The sequence below is a fragment of the Pseudopodoces humilis genome, chromosome 4, assembly GCF_049639895.1.
Source record: "Pseudopodoces humilis isolate 2021_Gansu_Grassland_sample_001 chromosome 4, ASM4963989v1, whole genome shotgun sequence".
In the NCBI taxonomy this organism is placed as follows: Eukaryota; Metazoa; Chordata; class Aves; order Passeriformes; family Paridae; genus Pseudopodoces; species Pseudopodoces humilis.
The window spans coordinates 53,565,585-53,589,114 of record NC_142203.1 but is presented as its reverse complement, the minus strand read 5'-3'; the positions used below and the strand labels follow the sequence as shown (position 1 = coordinate 53,589,114).

General features: G+C 42.2%; 1 protein-coding gene across 6 annotated transcripts in view; it reads right to left on the bottom strand.

Moving 5' to 3' along the window:
- Positions 1 to 23,530, bottom strand: part of IQGAP2 (IQ motif containing GTPase activating protein 2) — a 124,810-nt gene that overhangs the window by 99,789 nt on the left and 1,491 nt on the right. For all 6 annotated transcript variants that reach the window (XM_014261058.2, XM_014261060.2, XM_014261061.2 and 3 more), the window contains exon 2: positions 3,229 to 3,328. In XM_014261058.2, the coding sequence (XP_014116533.1) occupies positions 3,229 to 3,328 (100 nt within the window). The remainder of the gene's footprint in view (positions 1 to 3,228; positions 3,329 to 23,530) is intronic.

Below are 23,530 nucleotides of genomic sequence, written 5' to 3'. Positions count from 1 at the left end.
TATTTGCTGTCTTTTTGACAGCTGCCAACTGGAAAAACTCACCTTGCCCACTCAGTATTGTCATTGATATCCACAGTGTTACAAATATTAAAAAGTCCTCTCCAAGCCCTCAGGAGAAAGATTAAATGTGTCATAAAGGCAGCTCCCGCTCCCCAGATTCACCCAGGAGGGTACTGCTGTGAGCAAGCAGGCAGCAGGCACAGCTCTGGGTGGTTTCACAACCACTTGCTGCACCTGGGGCTGTAGGCACCATCCTGCCTGCTCTGACTCACACCCTGTGCTGCAAGTGTGCAGCAGGGGAAGAGGGCCTGCACATCCCATGGGTACTGCTCCAGAGCTGGAGAGCACACAGCTGGGACCTCTCTGTCCAACAGCAGCAAAAGTCACAGATACCCCTCCCCTGGGAATGTTTCCTGTGAAAGTGCTCTCCCAACGCAGCTGAAGGGCAGGACCCACCACGTGCTGTGGAAGAAGCCTACACTCAAGTCTCCCCAGCTAGTCTCATCTGAATTATGACCCTGTTGCTCTCTCTCAGTTTCCAGAGTCCCCAGTTTTGTTCAGGCTCTGTAGTGACAGTGAAAATGCTACAATCATGCGGGCACAGACAAAGACTGCACATCAGCACGTTTCATCCCTAATCAAGCATGCAGAGTGAATAACCATGCAGTGAGGAGTGACGCAGAACTTTCTTATGTTTCCCATTTCACCAGACTGGGGCTGGGAAAAATGTGGGCATGCACCTTTGACATCCGAGCCTGGGCCTGGCACTAGCTCAGCCTCCCTGGACAGCATTAGTCGCCTCCTGGGAAAGCAGGGGTAGGGGCTACACAGCAATGAGACACAGGCATTTCTACTTGTTTGTGCAAGATTTTTGGATCTGTTTGCTGCTGGGTTTTTTCACAGTAGTAAGAGTGTTGTGGGGCAGTCTCATGGTACAACAAAATTACCTCAATGGTTCTCTGTGAAGGGAGAAGTTTCCCCTCACATTCTTTTTTTTTCTTACAGCAGTTCTCTACCTAGAAGCACTCCCAGGGCCTTCACCACAGCCTGCATGATCACCCCTTCCTTCCTAATGAGCAATGGGACCATTGCACTGAGGCAGAGGACATCCAGCAGAATCATACTGCCACATCAGCTCCATCTATGACAGCCCAATCCCTTGATAAGGGATGTACAACGCTCCTTACACTGAACTCATCCCCACCTTATGAAGTAATAACCATTGAACAGTACTTGTATATTCTGATTTTCCAAACACAGATCCAGAAAAGCTTCCAGGTAACTAACAACCCTGGGAGTAATTGGCCTGGATATGAAATCCCATTGTGGACTGCAGAGCTAAAAAGGAATGCTTCATCTAGAAAGCTGCTAATGGCAAGAATCTCCATGAAAATAAATGCAAGGAAGGGGAGGTGGTTACTCATAGCAGATGCTAATTTAAGCTATTAGTTGTAAAAATAACTTCACATTTTCTTGTGAAATATCAAGAGCGCTGCTTCAAATTAACTAGAGGACTTGAGTTCAAAGTGACAAGTAGCCTTGGGAAAGGGGAAGGTCGAAGAGAACCAGGAAGAAAAAGTAGGCAGAATAGCAGCAGAAGAGAAAAGGTTGAATTTGGAGACTAGATGCCATAAGGCAGCAGGTAGGTGAGTTGCAACATACCAAGGAGAAACCTTGCATGAGATCAAACCTTGACTCACTGAGGTTACCTGAGATGGTAGACTTGATCTAGCATCTACACAAGTGAAACCTGCTCCCTTCCCTCTCTCTAATGTGCAGCTACACCCCATCCCCTTCCTCCTGCCTGCACAGCTTCTCCTCTGACCCCTTGATCAGACCAGTCAGCTCACTAAACCACAGAAAACTAATTCAACAAAAGAGCTAAGAATTCCTTGTCAGCATAGCAAGCTGACTCATCTGACTGAGGGCAATCTCTTGCAACTGCACCATGGGGGCAGCCGGAGCATGCCGAGCAGCTCACTCCTCCCTGGCAGCAGGAACACACTTGCCATCTTAGACATCTGAACAGGGAACCCCTGCAGGAGAAAGAGGAAGAAAGAGCAAAGGAGGCAATGTTTGCTACACCAAATGGAACAATGAAGTGAAAGTAAGAGTGGCTGATTTTTATAACAGTGCCCCCTAGGACAAAACCTTTGGCAGTTATTGAGAGGGAAACTGCGGAATCAAGGCCCAGAACACAATTTAATAGTAGATTACTGACTGAAATACACTGGTTTACTCCATTACTGAGATTCTATGCTTCATCTTCACAGCTTGCACTATTAATCACAGTTCAAGTTTTCTTTTCTCAATAGAAATTCATAGGAAAGTCATCCAAATATGGTTTATAACTAAAAACACCATCATCAATAAACACAGAGCAGAAGCAGGACACTACCAGTGGTGCCAATAACAATAACACCAGTATAATAGGCATCTTTGAAAAAGTCTGATCAGACAGAATATAAAATATGCTTTTCCATATGCAGTAATTGCAGCACTTGAAGCTACTTCAAAAGCACAAGCATACTGTACCCTGTTTCCCTGCTCTCTAATTATGAAAATGTTGTTGAATATTTGTTTTGAGAATGAAGTGAGCATGGCACAGTACATTTGCACAAAGGTGATCAAAATTGTGTGCACTTTCAAATTAGTATTTCATCACAGGCTGTTGCTTCAAGAGGTGAGTACTGCTGACCAGTAACAACTGAAGCAAGAGCAGAGTCCATCTTATCTTATTGCTCTGCCTGCACTTACCATTGTAACACTCAGATGATATCAATCATTAAACCCGTAAGAGCCCAGGTGATTTTCTGCCATCTTAGCAACCTGAGTCACTCCACAAGCAGTAGCGCCGAGAAGAGAGCACAGCCACAGAGCCAGGAGCAAAATACTTTCCTCAGTTAGTCACATAAGCCTGACTCAGATTCCCACAAAACTACAGCCTTGTGTTTTAGTATCCAGCGCCTACTTTCGGTGAAAATGGACCGAAAACCAGCCAGGTGGTGACTTGATTCAGAAAGTTACCTTGATTATTTCTAAATCTTTCTTTAAATCAAATTTTTCATATTGGGCATTAGTTTCTCATTCTGAGCGCTATGATACTCAGACATTCAGTTAATCCAAGTAGTTCAAGATGTTGAATCAAAAATTATGATGCTCAAGAACATAACAGGCCTGAACGTGTGCATTTAAAGGCCAGAAATAAGTGTGCTTTCATTTACTTACCTTTTTGCTTCTTCTAAGTGGCACAGATACTCATAAGCAATATTCTGACGCCTCCTCTCATCCATTTCCTCTGCGGAAAGCCTTTCATCATCCACAATAGCTGCAAACAGAAACCCATACGCCAAGTTACACATGAGTCAGGGTGATTTTTACAGGAATTTTACTTGGAACCTGGGTGAATTACTGAGGAAGGGAAATTAAAATAGTTATCACCTCTCTTTAAAAGAAGCATTTTATAGTGTGTTGCATAAAGATGTCTAGGTCACCAAAAGCATTCTGTTCTCTCTACAGTGAAGTCCTCAAGTTCCACTTCTTTAAGACCAAGCATGTATTGCTCTGAGGTCATTGCCTGGTTTGGGGACAGGATGGAGCACGCAACCATGGGGGCCTGTAGCTGGGAGCCAGCAGAGCTTCAGCTTACACTTCCTCAGAGGAGTTTGAGGATGTTCATGAGGAAGCTCAAGGCAAGAAGCAGGTGGAACAGCCCCATGCTAAGCAGATCCTCAACAATAGAGACAAAGGCAACACATTGGAGAGGTATCTCAAGGACAACGCAGGAATTGGCTGCAACTTCAGGAACCCATGAGACTGCAACATGCTGAGCTGCCTCCCACTGATGGAGGTGATGAGGGTTGTAAATCAAATGAACCATCTGTGGTTTCTCCTACTTACTGCTGCAACCTCATCACCTCCCATAAAAACATTCCCAGACCATTAAGGATGTCTGTGCACATCTCCAGGTGGAAATTACCCCAGTTATTTACAGCTTCTACTCAGTGACTGGTCTTTCTCTGCTTGTACAGAGAGTGCCCTCTGTGAGCATCTCTCCAATTCTTCCAAATGTTTCTAGCAGTGAGTCTGAAGGAGCATACTGTAGTGCTGACTTCTAGATGAATTTCAGCCACAGCAGGTGAGAGTTTTGTAAACAGCCTTCAGTATAAGTCAGTTACCAAAATGACACCCTATCTGTACTAAGCTGAGTGTTGGACTAGATCATCTTGAAAGCATTTTACAACCTTGATGATTCTGTGAAAAATGTGGTTCTACATTCTTTCATGTTTTCAGCCACATGCTCACATCACCTCTCATGCCATAGCTGGCACCCAGTGGCTGCATGAGTGAGCCAGAACAAGGGGCAGCTCTTGCTAAAGAGACCTGTTTCTGGGAGGATTGGCCCCCTGATCTGAGCCACTTGCAGGCACAACGGTGCAGGCGCTAGGGAGAGGACGGAAATGCAGGGCTGGGCTAGCTGCTTTCTGTGGCAGCCCACAAGCCGGTTAGCTGAGAACATCATGACACATCCTCAGTAAAAAAAACAAAGACCCTGCTTCTCCTGAAATGCACTGTGACATGCTCTGTTAATTCCATTCCCACACAGACTTCTGCAAGCCACGAGCAGGTTCTCAGCTTTTCCCTGACAATTGCTTTAAGTAGTGGATAAACACTTTCTGGTAATGGATACAGGCAACTCAAGTAAAAGGCACTTAAAAACAGCAGGACTACAGGCTTTGCAAGTACTTGCATACCTTGAAAGCAGTATTTAAAAAATAAAAAAAAGATAAATTGAAAAAAAGGCCAGAGAAATTATCTCACATGCATTTACTGGGGACACAAAAGAAATTACTCACCCACATTTTGGACTGATGCTGCCATACATTTGTTAAGGTCTTGTATAGCTGCTTCAAGCTTTGTAGTTTAAGTTTTAATGACCACATGGGAGTTGATATCTCTAATCTTCCTTTGCTTTTAAGATTGCTCTTCCTAATTACCCAGATGTTTCATACACCGATCAAACAAATACATGTCTTTCTCAGAGTTTCTTTTAAGTCTGGTAGCTCCAATACACATGACTCACTCTAAAATGAGCCCTCAGATACTATAATCAGGATATCACTTGCCATGAACCAAAACATTCGTTTGGAGGCAAACATGGGGTGCAGATGGTAAAACACTGTGCCTGGCAAACTGGCCGTGGAGGCTGCTCTGGTACTGCTCCTGCCCTCACCACCATCAGCACAACCAGACAGGCTGCTCCCAGCTCCATGACATAGCACCTGTACTGCAGAGGGCTCCTGACTCCCCAGAGCAAGGGAAAAGTACTGATGAGCCACCACACTGAAGCTGAAAATATATTGTTTTATTGTTTGCAACACCAAGATCAAGGGTCTCTTTTCAAAAGCTCTCCCAGCTGTGTGTGCTGTCAGAAGAGCCAGCTGATTGTCCTAGTTGGCTGATGGTCCCGTCAGCTGGGATGGGACAGTCAACACCAGGCCAAACCTTCATCCCCCACGACAATTCCCATTGTCCAATGAACCAACAAGGTTCCTTGTACCTTGTTAAATGATTGTTTACTCCTGCCCTCCAAAGACAGCTGAACACGGCCATAAGCAAATCAGAAAAAAGGCAGCTTGTCTGACGACAGGTGAAGGAAATCCACATGACCCATTTGCTAAGTATCTACAAATAAACCTGAGTAACACTAATGCTTTACGATCTAGTCCTAGATGTGCACATTCATGGGTGCCTTCCATCCCCAACAAAGACATCCCAGATCAAGCAGCCCTGGTCAACCTCAAATCCCCCATTAAAATTATTTGCAAACATTGATTCAGAGAGTGGATGAAGGCACCAACAGATATTGTGGAATTGTAATAGTTGTTCTGCTTAGCAAACACTGTAACAATGAAAGGAAAGGGCAAGGTTCAAAAATAAGTAACTTGTAGACATCAAGAAGTAGAAAACCCAGTTCCTTTCTAGAGGAGGTATCAGCAGCTCACAAGTTGGAAATCAGACTTCTTTCCTGTCAGGTCCAAAGCAGCTTAAATTTCTGGGCTGAATATCTGAGCACTAAAAATACAGAGCACAGGGAGCGCCAGCACCTACAGTGCTAATCCTGGGAGGAGTCCCTTACAACACCAGCTTCCAATAAGTCTGATTACACACTTACCCTCCAGCAGACACTGGCTTCAAAGCAACTGTGCTATCACATCAAGAGTGGTTGCAGACACAGCTTTAGAAATAGAAATGACAACCTGCAGGATAAAGGTGGCCTCAGGACTGAGCTGCAGAGGCAATTACTTTGAAGACTTGGGTTCTTAAAGTCTAGTCTATAATAATAGATTTTTGCAAGGGCGTCAGTCTTTGACTAGAACCCTGCGTACATCTTTCTTCAAACATTCTGAGAGCATCCATCAAGCCAGCCACACCAAGTTCAACACACAAACAAGTTTGGTTTGGAGACAAAAAGCTCAGTCTTTCTGCTTAACAGAGCAAGTATTAGTCAGAAGACTAGGAAGATTGATGAAAGAATAAACATATTTCTGCTATATCAGTAACTTTTTTGATAATGCTCAGCTCACAAAGAAAGAGTTCTGCAATAAAGGGTGTTATGTGGCAGAGTAATCAGGGCTGGGCTTCACCTGAGGACCTCTACCAAGCAAGATCCTGACACAAAATGTTCCAGCTGAGAAGATCCAAATGCCATAGAACAAGGCACACCCTACATGAAAGCTACACAGAGGGGAAAAAAGGCATCTAAACAACACCTTACAATTAAATTCATTACTTATGTAACTTAATTTCAAATTGAGAGGAAAAATCTAAAATAGTCCCTTGAAGAGGGAATGTTAAGAGTGCATCCAGACAACCAACAAGACAACTGTTAGCCAAGAGTCAGTAGACAAAATGTGCTAAGTTGCCAAGTTCACTCATAGACACTTCTTCATGAAAAAAGCACTAAATCTTTCATACATTCCATGTATCAAACACAAGGAACAGAGAGCAGCACTAAAGCTTTAATTGCCACACATGAGAGATTTATTCTGGTACTCAGTTATGGTGCACCATCTTTCTAATTCTTCCCACAATTGATTCAACAGATGTAACGAAATGTTTACTAGCAGCTTCCTACATATGTATATTCAACATATTTAGCACAAAAGTGTTTTCCAAGGAATTTTCCTAAATTGAAGACTTGGTCATCTTCCATCAACTGACACATTGCACTTACATGCACCCTCCTCATTCTAAAATTGTCCTATGTAGGCAGTATCTAGGACTAATTGATGTTTGGGGTCTGGTTATGAGTTGCAAAAAGTTTCTGATGTTCTCTGATCCAAGATAGCCACTCCAATTGTTGTCAAATTCTTGGAGCCATGCAAGTTGCTGACCACAGAGCTGACAACTCAACCCAAGGTGCTCCATGTACCTACAGACTACACAGTGCCTGCAGGATTTACGAAGTCAGACTCAGCATTAATAGACAACGTGAAAATTTCTAGATTTGAGCAAGTTTTTGGAAATAGAGACCCCATGTCTGAAGATGCAATATTATTACTGAAACTAGCAATCAGCTCAAGTGCAAAAAAGCCACTGGAACCATGACCTTACTAACAGAATCTGGAAATACAACCAAAACTTCAGGTTCACAGAGATGTGGTCACTTCGCACAAGAATTTTAAAAACAAGTACTGTCTCTGTAAATGTCATCCAGTTCAGAGTTCATCCTCATAGTATAATAATTTATATTATATTTAGAGATAATTTATATTGATACTGAGTTTACTGGTAATCTAATCACAGTTTCAGCACCTTACCACCCTTAGAGAATTTCTTCCTAATGTCTAATCTAAATCTATCCTCTTTCAATTTGAAGCCATCCCCCCTTGTCCTATCACTACATACACTTATAAAAAAGCACCTTTCCATCTTTCTTCTAGGCCACAATAAGTGTCCCAGAGCCTTCTCTTCTCCAGGCACATCAACCACAACTTTCTCAGTTTTTCCTCATAGGACAGAGGTTTCAGCCTTCTGAACATTTTTGTGGCCTCCTCCTCCGGACTCATTTTAACAGATCAGCATCCTTCTTATGCTGGGGTCCCCAAAGCTGGATGCCCGACTCCAGATGGGCTGTTATGTGGCTGGAGAGGAGCGAGGATAATCACCTCCCTTGACCTGCTGGTCACAGTAGTTTGTTTGAATTTACATTAACTAGGAGATGTTTCACAGATCTAACTTGCAACAGTTTGCACATTAGTCCATGGATCCATGGATTGTACTTTTAAATGATGCTAAACTTAAAATTTCTGTAATATGTAACAAAAGAGCATGCTAGGAAAAGTAACATTTGTTACAATTTCTGAATACAAATTTATGGATCATTTTATGAGGCATAATCCTTAAGTTATTCCAGTATAACCATTTACCAAAGAATTTTTCCTATCTTGAAAAAACGGAAGCTGGAAAACCTACAACAGCACTTAAGGTTTCCTAGTCATTCATTTTCTCGTACATATGACTATCTGCAGCAGTTCAAGAACAGCACGTGGCTGCTTTTAGCAGGCAGACTCTTTAATAAGGCATTTGCCACAGACATACCAAAGGACTCCTTACACTGAAGAAGGCAAAGAAAGGAACAGAAGCTTTTATTTCCCAGGGCCAATCCCCCTCAATTTCCTGCCACTAGAGACTTTTTCCCATGAAACACAAGATGCGAGCAATGAGGAAGAGAGCTCTTTTGGCACCACAACAGGGAATTTCAATGGACAAGACATAACAGATGATAGAGAGAACAAAATCCTCTTATGGTGATAGAACAGAGTTTGTAAAGTCAAGGTGGTGGGCGAGGGGGAAGAAAGATACAGGAGTAAATACTGTAAAATGCTGGGATAAAAGTTTTTCACCAGAGTATTTGAATTAAACATTAGCTAAACCATAGTTGGCAGTCTCAGCTGTCTGCTGTCTGAGCCACACAGTAAGCAAGGCAGTGTTTCAGTCCACTGGCAAGAAATTCTGCAAATTCTGTATACCTCCCCCTGACACCTTCCTGTCTCCTCCTCCCCAGCTCATACCCCCTGTCCAGTATTAGTACAGTCAAAAGTACTTAACAGAGATATACTATAACAAAAGCAAAGGCTAGGGAGCCTTTCTTGCACAAAAACTTCTGAATGACAGTTTGCTGGCCATAGCTAGTCCCAGTCATAGCTGAGCCCAGTGCAACACGCTCTAGACAGCATCCCATTTATGTCTCCCTGTACTGTGAGGACCTTAAGTGTTTGTCATCACAATTCAGTGCTGTAATTTCAAGAGGAAGCTAGCTGCATTTTAGATGGTCACAGTGACTTAAAACCTTACGTTATATGAGAACATACAGCAATCTTGCTCTGGTTTGAAAGAGGCCAATAAATTCATCTCTTGTGCTTTCTTTTTATTCCTAGTAAAATTTGTTCTCTCAGGTACCTAGCACCCCATGAGTACCCGCCTTGGACAGTTCAACTCCATGATTGCTCCTAGTTTGGCATTTCTTATGCTGTCCACTGCACCAACACAACACCAGCCAAGCCCTGTACATGGAGCAGGAGTTGGCAATGCTCTGAGGCAGGCTCACTGCACCCTGAGCTGTCCCCATTGCAACACAACAGGAGCTCAGAGCTCTGCCAGGAAGCTGCAAAATACAGGGAAAAGATACATGTACAGATATTAGAAAAGCACTCCTCAAAGCCACGAGCAGATGGAGTTTACCCCCCCCGGCTTCCACTCCCAATATCAGCTTGCAGGTATCTAACGTAGCAGTTGATTAAATATGCAGTCAAGTGTGTCAACCATAACTATGTGAACAGAGATAATTCAACAGGCTACTATGAAAAAATGGCTTTACAGCACCAAACACCTACTACAGGTGTTCTGTTATTAAGGTACTTTGTACATACAGGTCTATTGTTATTCTGGAAGTTGTTTGTCTTTGGACAAAAAATATAAGGCCCTGATGAAAACAGCTTTCTATAGACTACTTCTGTCAAAAGGTACAATTGAAAGCAACTGGCATGTGTGTCACAGCAATGAGACCAGATGGCCTGAACCTTTTTCTGTCTTTAGTTAGGGGTATTCAGTCCATTCCCTGAACATTTGCTCCAAGGAAGGGCTCTAAACAAAGGCAGACACTGCAAGGACTAAAAAACCTCCAACAGCTGTGAACTTGGAGGGCAGATTCACATGAGAGAGTAGACTAAAACACTTAATTAAAGAGTGGGGATCTTCAGTATATAACTTTTCAAATGTTTCCAACACTGAATTATTCTGTCTCTTAAAAATGGCTGTATCTCTCCTAATCTAGTTATTTCATTGTCAAAGCATGCAGGCTCATGCTTTCAAACAAAATTACAAATGCATCTTCTGGCCAGCAGATAGATATTATCCTCTCTCACAAATTGTGTGTCACACAGGATCTCCAGGGCCACTGTTCTGGACTGTGTCTCTCTGCCAGACACCGCACAAACAGGGAAAGCAAACATGCACCATTAGCATGGGAGAGTTGAACACAGACATCCAGTAACAGACATCCTGATGTAAAATTAAAAATGTATGCTAAAACCAGTCTTTCCCCTGAGCTTTCCCAGAGAGCCTCATTCCTGTGCATTCACTTTCCCGAGTCCTCCTGCTCCTCCTCCCATTTCCTCGATAAAGATCTTATTTCAGTCTTATGCATCTGCCACCACAAGGCCAGCCACATCCATTTACGGATACTGAGCACTATTGCAATACATGGGCCTTGGGACTATCATACAAGGGGACAGTGATGCAACAGCAACCACATTTCATGCTCCTGGAGCCAAGTGTCAAAACCACTTCATTTCAGCCAGACACTGGCAAAAGTCTGTAGGACTCCTCAGACATGTCTCAAGATACTTCCATCCCCACAAAGTTCAGAAAAAGTCTCATTTAACACATACACAAGATGGCTTGGGCATTGAGCAAGTGACTACATGCTGCCAGGAAGTTCAGTATTCAATCTTCTGCTTATAGGTATACACATCCTGTATTCTGCTTTTAAACCTCTCACTTTCTACAGTACCATCACATGAGACTTTAGTAGAGGTAAACACTAAAAAATACCAAGTAGTTCTGGTGTTACCTTGCTGTATGGTGATACTAGAGCATGGACATCTCTTTCCTAGTAGGGTCATTTAACCCTGTGCAGAAAAATAATGTTTCATTTTAGCTTAACTTCATTATAATTCTTCAGTGCGTTTGGAAGAACAAGGAGACAAAGTAATGGAATTGAAGGAAGAATATGAAAACCCAACTATTTTCATTTAGCTGAAAGTGTTGCCATCTATGATTACAAACATGGAATGTATCAGCTTGTTGCTCAACCATTTCTACCAACATTTAACTGCTGGTCTCACCATCTCCTGCATACTTGGTGCAATTGCTTAAAAAAATTTGTAACTGTTTGTCTTTGCATACTTTGCTAGCTGGTCGGTTCAAGGCACAACAGGTTCTCCCAAGATCCAAGTGCTCAAAAGACACCATTAAAACCCTAGTTCCTTTCTATGACCTTAACCTTTTAGGTCAACTAAGACAGTTGACCTTAGCACTCTTCACTACTCTTTACTCATACTCACTATTTACTAATAAACCCTCAATCTAAGTTCCCAAAAAAGTCACAAGTCTAAAGAAGCACTCTGAAGAGGCAGTGAATAACAATTACAAAAAACTTCTTTTACTTACAGGCCATACTATCTCCACGTGCTTAGTCCAAACACATTAGCATGACAAACTTCAAGGCAGCTTTTAGAAGGCTACACTGGTATTGCCTCTGGTTGGAAGGTTTATTTAGTTTTACATATGTTTACAACAAGAATGACATTTTCATGTGAGCTAAAAAAAAACCCAAAAAACACAACTATTTTTTGAACACTTGAAGCATTCAAAACAACATTGTGCATTCAAACAAGCTTTCCTTCTGAGATTAGCTCATGAGAAAACAAATTGTAAAGTGTCAAGGGTTCCTTTGCCACCTTTATCCTATTTTCTTAAATAAAGAGCTTGTAATTTAAATTCTATGTATTTTGATACACTTTTTACTTTGTTCATTTCACTGGAATTACTTAAACCTGTTCGCTTTTGAGTAGTAATATACATTAAAATCCTAAATAAAAGAGCCATAATTTCACCATATGGATTCCATTTCCTTACATTTTACCTACTGTGACCTCAATTCAACTTAACACAAGCAGACTGTAAATGAAATAATGAGAAGAACAGTTTAATCTTGCCAGGCTAATGAAATGCACTATGCAACTATGAAAGACACAAAAATGCTAGTGTCTGTAGTGTGCCTCAGTATCAACCCTGTAATTAGATTTAGTCAGAAGACAAATGCAAGTCTTTTGCCTAAAAACGCCATAAAATTTATTTCTAGTATTAGGCACTTTAATTTTTCAATTTTTCTCTGAAGAGAATTGCACATCTATCAATAAGTCAAATGTGTATATATATATATATATTTGTGTACCTAAAAGGACAAGTAACTTGTGGGCACTAAAAATGCTGTGACAATCACACAAAAAAAAAAACCAAACAAAAAAACTAATCAAAAAGGCATTCAAAGGCATTCATCCCTATGCAAGCAGTTGGAATCAAGAGTCACAAGTTAACAGGAAAGGTGACTGTGCCTGCAGCCTTCTGCAGACCCCTGAAGGCAGCTGTCTTTGTGTGCAATCACACCACACCACAGCCTGGGGCCACAACCCCACCCATCAACATTGGTGGCAGAGCAGAAAGCCACTGCAGAAGTGGAGTGGAAGAACAGGAAAGTGAGGCTGGAGACCATCAGTAGAAAGGGCAGGGCACAGACAAAACTCACTACAGTGGCAGTGGGAAATCCAAATGCAGGCTTGTCTGCCCACCGTGTGTTCACACACATTGCTACCCCAACCTCCGTGGCACTCCTCTTAGCTATTTGCATAGCAAAACCTCTGAGCCAGCAACAGTAAGATCACCCTAATTGTGTTGTTTAAGACACCTCAGCCAGCACACAGGGCCAGAATAAAGCACCAGGCTTACTTGTGGCAAAGAGGGACCCCAGGGACTGAGGAAAGTAGGCATGTTTAACAAGAGCTACTGATGCTTCGCCAAAGGCAAACTACTGGAAGTCCACAATGAAGAGCATAACACAAAGGTTTGCTGTTTTTATTGCTATTCCTTGGTAGAAATTCAAATACAGATAGCCATTTAAACTACCACCATAGTAGGTAATTAAGATCATGCCCTGCAAATGCTGCACAGGTTTTCTGGGTAAGTGAGGACCTTGTTCAATTTCTGTTTTGAAAATGATCTGTGTTAAAACTTGAGGCCAGAAGAGTGATTCATAAATACATTTGTAGCAGACCTCTACTACCCAGGGGCTGCTTAGGGAAGGCTACACTTGAGTGCAAGAAAAGAGGAAGACAAGGACAGGGATGGGGAAGTGAAAGAGAGGAGAAAGGATGAGCAACTCAGACCTCCTGAAGGAAGTTTGGGAGGAAAGAGTTATCAAATGGATTCAATATTCAGATCATTGGAGGGCTGAAACCAGAAAGCTTCCTATTAACCAAACGCTCAGTACAGTAACCAACCAAAAGAAATGTGGTAAGGTGTAGCATAAAGAACAGAAAATAAGGATGACAGGCAGGAATTCTGGAATAAAAGAGAATCTGTGAAGAAAGCAGTGTCTGGGTCACTAACTACCTCAGAGTGTAGAGCTCTTGGTCTGAACTATTCAACTCCAGAGGACTGAAACATCTGTCTAGGAAAAGCCATAGAGCAAGAGCACTAGTTAATCACGGAGTAAACTGAAAATCACCATGAGAAAGACTGCAGTGTAGAAACCTTCAGCCTTGACATCTGGTCTTTATTCTTCCTTTGACAACTCATCATCTTCTGGTTCTTTCACAGCCAGTCTGTTGCAGGGTCCTTCTACCACGGTCTGAATAAACCATCTGCTCACTTTTCCCACTTTCTGAAAGGAGCTCCAGAAAACACCTGAAATGTTGCAGTACATTTTTCCTTCAAGATACAAAAATAAGCATGTGAACATATACCATGAGGTTTAACTGCTAGAGCACATCTGCCTCTGCCTGCCTGGGTTTTCATTCCCAAATAATTATTACAGTCCAAATATCTTCAAAGTTTGTAACTCAAATTCTTTTACTTACAGGCACAATGGATTTATTTTTTTGTTTAATCTTAGTGGGGTGGAGAAACAACTTGTGCTTTAGGGATAATAGAACTGAAAATTTAGTTTCAGCTATAGACCTGACAATGAGATTGAGCAGTCAAAATACAAAAATGGCTTCAAAATCACAAGAACATAAAAAAATGCTTTATGTTGCATAATACTTATATATAGGTATGGTAAGTTTAGGTGATGAGCAGGACCCTAGGGCATCCAAAGGCAGAGAAGAACAAAGCCATGGCAGCTCCTGTCCTCTCTCCAGCATTCCTGTCTTCCCTGGGAAGGCAGCTGACCTGCTTGTTGAACAAGTCTCAAAACTGCTGTGCATTCAGTAGCTATTTCTGTAGATGATATGGCCCTGCACAAGCAGGAACCACACACAAAATAAAGGGTGGAGGCACAACATCAGGCTCACAAGCTAGAATCTCACTCCAAAACCTCTTGGTCCACACAGAGGCAAAAAGGCCCAGTGAACGGAGATGAACCTTCTTCATTCCTGCTTCATGGGTGAGATGATAAATTCTTGCAAGAGGCAGGCAGGCGCAGTGTACCTGTGTGGGTACTCCGTTCAGGGGCAGTGTCAGGCTGGCAGTGACCTCACTTATCACTTGAGGCCTGCTTGCTGCCTTCACTGTGCAATAAGCAAGTGTTTACAGAAGTACTGGAGCCGATACTGCTGGCTCCAGGGTACCCTCTGCCAGGGCTCTCAGGTAGGTCACTTCAGGAGCACACTGCACAGCGGGCAGACACTGCTTGTAGGGCACTTGCCCACGGCACTTCTGGACAACTCTGACCCTTATTTCTCGTTTACATACATACCCAGTAATATGAATTAATTTTTCCTTCATCATTGGGAGTTAGAACCATAGGAGAGAAAGAAATCACAACATGTTTGAGCCTTGAATAACAGACCTTTGAGCAAGGTTTAAAAAGAGCAGACAAATCTTGACCTTTTAAGTCAGTACATCCAGTACATATTTACTGAAACTTGAAGCTGTTCTGAGTGACAATGACACATCTACCACTGCACATATCACTGCAAAATCAGTACAGAGCGAGCTAGATGTTGCCCCTAGCTTATCAATAAGCCAAGTACTTTCATTTCCAGGACAAGTCTTTGACAGCTGCACCCAAAAGATAAATTTTTTATCCGAACCATGCACTCGTAAGTTTTCAACTATTAGTATTTGTTCTACTAAATTTCCTCTAACCTGGGAGAGACTTTGTCTGCAGCATCATGAATAATTTAATTTTTCAGGTTACTTGCTTATGTCTGCTGTATAACCCAAAGCAATTTCTGGGTTAATGGGACAAGTACTGACCTGAGGACAGCCTCCTTGTTACCTTGAGCACATTTCCTCTAATGACAGTATCACAGTGATAATGCTAAATATTAATTGTGCAAAAAAATATCAGGAGCATATCAGAAGCATTATGTAAACACCCCAAAACAAGTATTTTCCTTGAAACAGCAATATTAAGAGCACCAAAATAAAGGAAGCATAACTAGCATTCAATCACTGTTATGGCAACAACAGTACAAGCAATATACATAAACTTAACACCAAACTAAGTTATGTGTTTGCAATTTTTGAAGTCTCTATCCAAAAAAGAAATTTGCACACATAAGGGCTGGGCACAGAATTTCATTATCTTTTGTATAGCTGCAGTTTGTTTCCTTTCTTAAAGAGCTTCTTCACAAAAAGCAAGACTTTTTATCAGCTTGTAACAGTTCTTCATCCAAGTTTTGCCCTGGTTTCCAACTCACACTCTATGGACAGCTTCCTTATAATAAGGCATTTACTACTGGTAGAGGGAGTGGAGCATATAAAATATAGCTACTCCCATCAGCCCAGATGAGTTTTTACCATTCCCATCCCATAGAGTAACTATTTCTGTATAGACCCACTGTCACAACAAGCCTTGCTCATCACAAGTATTCCTCCTCTTCCTGGCCTCCACACAAAAGGCTGTGAAGCATGAGCACATGTGAAATACCTTCCACCTAATTTGTAACAGTTTTCATACAAATGGTCAATTTTCAAGAAAGTCTATACTTTATAACTTTAGGAAATTATATTAAAAAAAAAACTTAATCACAAGTAAATTTGCATCTGAAATGTGCCAGAGAAGCTATCAGAGACAATTTCTACTACTGCTGTAGGAACCCAAAATTCTTAACTTTTCATTTCTTTGTCCTTTTGCGAAGTCCAAACAGGCTTGTCCATGAGCAGCATTTGCATCCTAGACAGAAGCAGCCTACCAGTCAGCTCCTTCCTGACAGTTTCAGGCAAAAGAATACAGATGAACATTACAGAAATCCACCTCTGCTTTTATCAGAAACTTCTGCTAACATTTATGAAGCTACTTAATTTTTTTTGAGTGTGACAACAACAAAACAAAACAAACCTCCCCTCCACCCCACCCCCCCACCTCAAAAAAAGAGGAAACTACTAAGTGTTATTGCCATGGTTCAGTGTTATAGGAAACACCAGCCCTTGTTTGCCTGTTACTAACCACAGTACTAAGAAAGTTGATTCATTTTGTTCTAGGACAGCTCATATCTGTGTAATCTTCAGCAAAACCATGTGATCTTACTTCTCATTTTCTGTGTGTAGATATCAGTTGGAGCACAAGGGGCTGGTTTCACAAGTGATAAAAAAGCTGTGTATTTTCTGGAGTATTCTAACCCATTTGTTAAACATCACTTCCACAGTCAGAGGTGATATAAACTAGCAGGTAGTCACATCCAGTCCTTTAAGGTAATTTGTCTAACCACCTTCAATAATCTGCTGACATGCAGCTTCAAATGCCAAGCCAAGGCTGGTTCTTTTCCCAGCCTCCACTAATCACAGTGAAGAAATCTGTACTCTGCTGTGGCCTGAAAAGCAGTATTCAAAGCAACTTCTTAGGTTAGATGTAGTGAAATCATGTTTACTGTGTGCCTCTTTTCAAAATAGCTGACATTTTTCCTCGGTAAAAGCTTTTCCCCAGATTTCTCCAAATATAATCCCTGCTCTACACCCAGGAGTCCTTCACGTTCCTTTTCAGTTAGACCACAATCTAGCCATGCTGATATTTGTTCCACTATACTGTATTGAGAAGATATGGAATTTTTGAATTGTTTACCACTGAATATAGGCCATCCAGTCAATTATAGCTTGGATAAATCAGTTGATCTTGAAAAAACTAAAAATCCCAGAAATAGCCAGCACAAACCACAAGTTACATCTCATCCCCGCAGTTTTGAGTCAAGAGCAATTTTATCAGCTACAAAAAAAAGGTTGAAAAAGCATCTAGCATGCATGTGTGTGTAAAAAAAAAATAAATAATAATTTCTGTCTTGCTTGAGTAGTCTACAGCTCAGTTTCTTCAAATTTTCTTACCACTGCAGCACTGCCTGACAAACACTGCCATGCCTTTTACTGGCATAGATTTGTGAAATTACAGCACTAAAGACAAGATTACCCCAAAAATATTTCTGCAATTCAAAGCTCCCTGGGCAACAGAGAGCTGAAAGCAGCCCCAGCCATTTCAGGCAGACAAGGGTGTCAGCAGCACCACAGCAGAGGCAGCTGGGGACACCAGGGCGATGCAAGAGATGCTCCTTCCTGTGTGCCCCAGTCCACCCTTGAGTTCTGCTTGCACGTTTTCCTGTCCCACCACATGCACACTTTCCAGATCTCTATGTGCAGCAGTAGCACAACTTCAACATGATCTGCCGTTCTTCCAGGTGTTGGTGCTCATCCAGCTACTCCATCATGCTGGCAGACCTGCCTGCAGGCTCATGCTGCACCCCAGACTGGGGACCTGTTCTCATACAAAGCAATTCCATAGGAGGAGTCAAGGTCACTTCTTCCACCAGCAGAGTTGACTGAAAGCACACTCAAAACCACAGTTTCAGGGTGTGGTTCCAGGGCAATTTTAACACCTCTAAATTCTGACTGCCAAAGTCCCACCTGGCCAGAAAATCCCCCCTCAGCCAGCAAGCAAAGCTGTGAGACCTGCAGTCACCCCCTACACAGACCAGAAGTGACTGCAAATCCAGCAATGCAAATCAGCTCTGCTAGGAGAGATTAGCTTCCTGACAGATTGGGTATCCGTGCTGGCAAGAGGTGAAGTTGTCCTCAGCAGCATGACAGAGCACCTGAAGACAAGTTCAGACTGCTGAAAAACCTCACCAGTTGCAGCAGTCTGGAGCAAAGCAGGAGATGGGATCCCATTGCAGATAACACCGGTTAAAAACAACATCTTATCAGTGATGTTGACCCTAGACACAGGATCATGTTCTCAAAAAATTTGTATCCTTGATTAGTTCAAGGGTTTTTTTGCCTTGTTTCCAATACCTCAGCCAGACTATTAGGCACAGGTAGCCCCAGTACTCATCTATGATTCCTCAAAACATCTTTGAAACAACACCCTTAAAACACAAGTGAAACATTTACTTCGACCCTAAAACCCTGTGGAAAAGCAGCTGCCTTAGTAAAGCACACTTCTGTACAGAGTCTGGGCATTTCCCATTCCAGCTCCCTCTGGATTAACCTGTGCTCTCCTCCCAGAAAAGGAGGCTCTAATGCCACAAATATAATCAGTTTATAGAGCAGTTCTATAAATCAAGCAGGAGGTTATTATTAATTTCAGGAGGAACAGACAGTAGAGGATTAATAGCATGCATGAACATAAATTCCTCTACACATCTTGAAGCCTGGAAAGAGTTGTTTTAAACACCTTGCTAGATGCCATAAAAACTTTTACTGTGCTTTCAAAGAAGCAGGTAAGAGTCCACTAGAGAGGCCTGGCAGAGACCACATCCTTTGACACTCACTTTAGCAGAAGCCACAGACTGCTTAGACTGATCTATGCAGGCCAAAATAGGCACCTGAGATGAGGACAGTAGTTTCTAACAGCTTTGGAGCCCGGCTGGCAGACAGGGCACGACCACACCTGCAGGCAGAAAGTCTTTATGGGCTAGCAGCAGTTTGCCAGCTGCTGTGAGTCAGAGCTCTGAAGTGCTCCTTGAATCTGATTCCTGAAGAATTTATAGCTGGACAACCTCAACTTGGGCAATAAATGATAACAAAGAACTGACACAATCCCTCTGGATAAGTGTTTCTTGCTAGTGCATATTCATTTGAACAAAATAGTAATTTAACTGAAATCAGCCACCAGCACAGGTTCTTAATAGCTGTTTATTTGCTTACATATTTCAAAAGGTATTTAGAGGCTAAATGTTTCACTGTTCAGAGTTTATAGCAATACCATCTGATGTAGTATTCCATTCCCTCCCTCTCCCACCACCTTAGCAAGGCTGTTGGCCACCAGACAACATACTGCCCCACGAGCCCTTCACCACCACAGGCCATGGCACTCTTGTCATGTGCCGCAGGTAAAACTCAACTGGAGTAGTGCCAGGACAACATGCTGGTCTCTAGCACAGCCCTGTCCTTGTGTCAGATACTCCGCAGCACCCTTCTCCTCCCAGCAGTGAAAACAAGGCAGTATATGTTCAGCAAACCACTTCAAAGCCCAGCTGGCACCACTCGGAAGGGGACATTGCCGTTTTCTGAAGGCGAGCACAAGTGCCAAGGTGCAGGAAGTGCTGACCCATGAATGAGCAGCGTGGGACACAGCTCTTATACCAGCCTGTCTTATCAAGGATCAGCAAATGAGGCGTGTACAGCAGGCATCCCTCGCCAGGATGGGGGCACCTGTCACCTGTCCCCCCAGTCATGGTCCCCAGGCCAGGGTGGGCACAACTCCTCCCCTGTCCAGTAGCTGTGCTTTCATTCCACAACATGCAGTAGTTCAAGGATACCCATTCCAAAAAAACAACGAAACAGCCTGAACAAGTGAAGCAAACACAGCAGGTTAATCATTTCCTGCAAGGAGCAAGCACAGGAGGGCACACTTGCTTATCATCACACTGAAATATGACCCACCAGTCCTGCCTGTCACTAACAGGCTTTTTTTTTTTTTTTTTTTTTTTTCTGCCTTACCTGTAGGGTTATTCCTAGTAAAATGTAGTCAGCTTGAATCAGCAACTGTATCAAGCAAACGCTGAGTTAGAAAATCATGCAACTGACACCCCACTTACCAGAAGAGGCGACCTAAAAATCTGAATGCTTCATATTCCCTGCCTCAAGAATTGGACTTGATGTAGCACACTCACATACGCTATAAATCCTGTTTCCAGCGCAATATTAATATTTCCTCTTTCAACAGCATTCAAGTAGCTTTGAGCATGCTGTAACTTAGCTCTGTCCTTTCTTTACCAGTAGACTTTAGGGGAGATGAACCTGCTTTGTACAAAAGGCACACAGAGAACCACTCCTACCAAGTGAATTATGTGCACTTGGTTAAATAAAGAAGTTAAACTTTTTGAGTTCTCATTCAGCAGTTTAATTATTAGCAACCTACAAAAAGAGTGGAAGAGATAAACAGTGTGTCTGGTTGCCAAATAACACCCATCAATAAAAAAGGAGAAAAGTGTTCTCATAAGTCAAAGTTACTACAAGAAAGCATACACCCGAAAGAATATATATGCATAGGACACAGAAAAACTTTTTTTTTTTTTTTAATGTTTAAAAAAAACTTTTAAAAAATCCTAAAATCCCATCCGTTTTCACTTAGGAAAATCCTATGGAACTTTAACCAGAAGACATTTCCCCCTTTCTAGACTCAAAACCAGCCATTTGTTTCCCTGCACTTACTAGACAAGCAGACAAATTTACAGTTTTTCATGTTAAAAGCTTTTTGAAAAGCCACTGGTTTGCAAACTTTCACATCCTGCTGAGCAGAGGAGTTAGGTGTAGTTTCATAGGGAGGCGTAGGCTGTGTTTCACTTCAGGTTTGCCCTGCCTGTCTCCACAGGCAGAGCAGCACTCCCCCACGAAGCTTCACACTGCTAGTATGTCTCATCTCCAAATTCCTAGCGCCAAACAGTAGCAATTCTGGGAGTCAGCACCAGAAGTACAAGCAACGCCCTTATTACTGGATACCAAAGTCTGTTTTCCCCTGTATTAACCCATCATCTATGCCCAGTGAAACTAGCTTTCCTGCCTCAGGAGCAGAGGTGCGGACTTAGCTGCGTCTCCAACAGAAGCATCTGCTGATGTTGGAGCACCTAGCTCAGTAGACAAGGACTCAGGGCATATATTAATTCAGCTACTCCAAGCATGTTAATGCCTAAAATCCTTTTGAAGTCCAGATACTCACAGCCTTACTCTCTGTAGCTTCACTACATTCCTGGAAGTGCAGTGAAGCCATTCAGATAGTTCACAAAATATTAAACATTTGTTTCTGCTCACAGATTTCAGGGAAATCTAGCTATAAAGGAGCTGAGAGTGTCAGGAAATGAACATTCTCAAAGACACACCATTGCCTGGTTTGCTATTTTCCCATGTTCAAAACTTCGTGCTTAACCTGTGAGGCCCATCTGAGATTTATCCCTTTTTTTGGTCTTCATAATCTTCCACAGCACAAAACATTTTTGTTATAAAAAAGTTGTAGCTGTAGTGTAAGTCCAAATTCTCTTGTTTTGTGAAACTCTGCTTCTGGTTGTGCTGGGATTGAGAAATGAAGCAGGCAGCAGCTGTAGCCAGACTGGAAACCACTACGTAAATTCAGTTGCAGCGTGCCTGTTAACACAGTTTCAGCTGTATAAGCTTGGTTCCTTGTAATTTTATGTTCTCACTTGAATTGGTACTGGAGATTAATATCTGTCTGAAGGGCTCAGTGGAGCACCAACAGAAATCTCTTCTGCATCTCTTTTAAACTAAAGACAGCAAGCAGAGTTGGAGGCACATTTCAGCAAGTGGTCTGGGAAGCCACAAAACTTTCACCCTAAGAGACTGAGAGAAGGCTCTAGGATTTTGCTCTGATTTTCCCATGAACCATGCTCATCCTGCAACAGCACAGAAAGGGACTGTCTTGCTTGGTTTCATTCATCTATTTCCTGACTTGAAATATGGACATTATGGGCTCTAAGATTTTTTTCTAGATGTTCTTTGTGTTACTGTATCAGCAAAGCTGGTAAATGTACAACTACTTTTAAGTTAAGGATATGTCTTCCCAGTTACTCACTGTGCTACAAGTTCTTATGCTCAGGAGAGTTCTTTTCCCTGATGGTATCCCTCAGTCTATAAAATGCAGCCAAAATTTGCATGTGCCTTCTCCTCTAGTTATCAAAATTAAATGCTACTCAATCATGCGGCAGTTTATATAGCACCTGGCTGAAAATTATGATAGTAAAACGCCAGCATTCTTCAGAGCAATACACAAACTCTGCTAGGAGCTTGAAGCCAAAAGTCAAAAGTCCAAGTCGAGTTAAATGTTTAAAAAAGTTCTATGCCACTAATGCAAGGGGTCTTAGAAATTTGATAGCTTAACTTGGACATTTTATTAAACTCCTTAGGAAATGCAGCATAGATGTGGTACTCTCAACAAAAGGAGCTGTTTGTCAGTAATCCAAAAGTTTTAGTTATGTAGAGAACCTACAAACTTTGATGGGCTTTCATAAAAGCCCAGATAATGCTAGTGTAAGTTTCCTAGTTAGAGAGTAGTTTCTTTTTTTCATTTCTTTAAGGTGCTGGGTCTACTTTGCTTCTCAAAATTCCAGACAAATGTAGTGCAGATAAAGCACATATATTTCTCTAGACACAGGCTAAAAAACCCAAACATGCACCTCTACTTGTCACTGCAGACAAGGCTATGGCTTGTTCTTTAAAGTATGGAGTTCTCCATGGAGTTTTTTTGGTGTATTTTTTTTTTTGTTTTAAATCTTGCCATCAGTCTGGCATATTTAAGGAGCCTTCACCTAGAAACTTGAAAGGAAAGTAATTTCAAAGGTTCCTGCAGCAAAAATTGCACTCCAAAAAGAAGTGGATGCAGTGTGGCACAGCAGCCACAGCCTCTCACTCAGGGAAGGACAGAATCAATACTGGATCCCGAGCAAGCAGACCCTATTGGTCAGAGGGGAGGCACCATTAGAAAAGACAAGTGTACTCTCATCCACTCGTGTACCTGGGGCAGGGAGACCTGACACCAAGAGCAGCTACAACTCAGAACAGGAACATCCCCATGGTAACTAGAACAAAATGCTCTCAACTACCATAGCAAAACATAAGCACTAAGAGGATAGAGTATATCTTCAAAGCTCTATTTAGCATCCTTAACATGGTCATTCTTTCCCATAACAATTGAGACCTACAATCCTTAAAATACTGGCAATATGATAAGTCATCTTCAGCACCCAGGCAGGAACAAGACTCAAAGGATGAGCCTTTTTCTTTAAGTCAAAGCCTAATC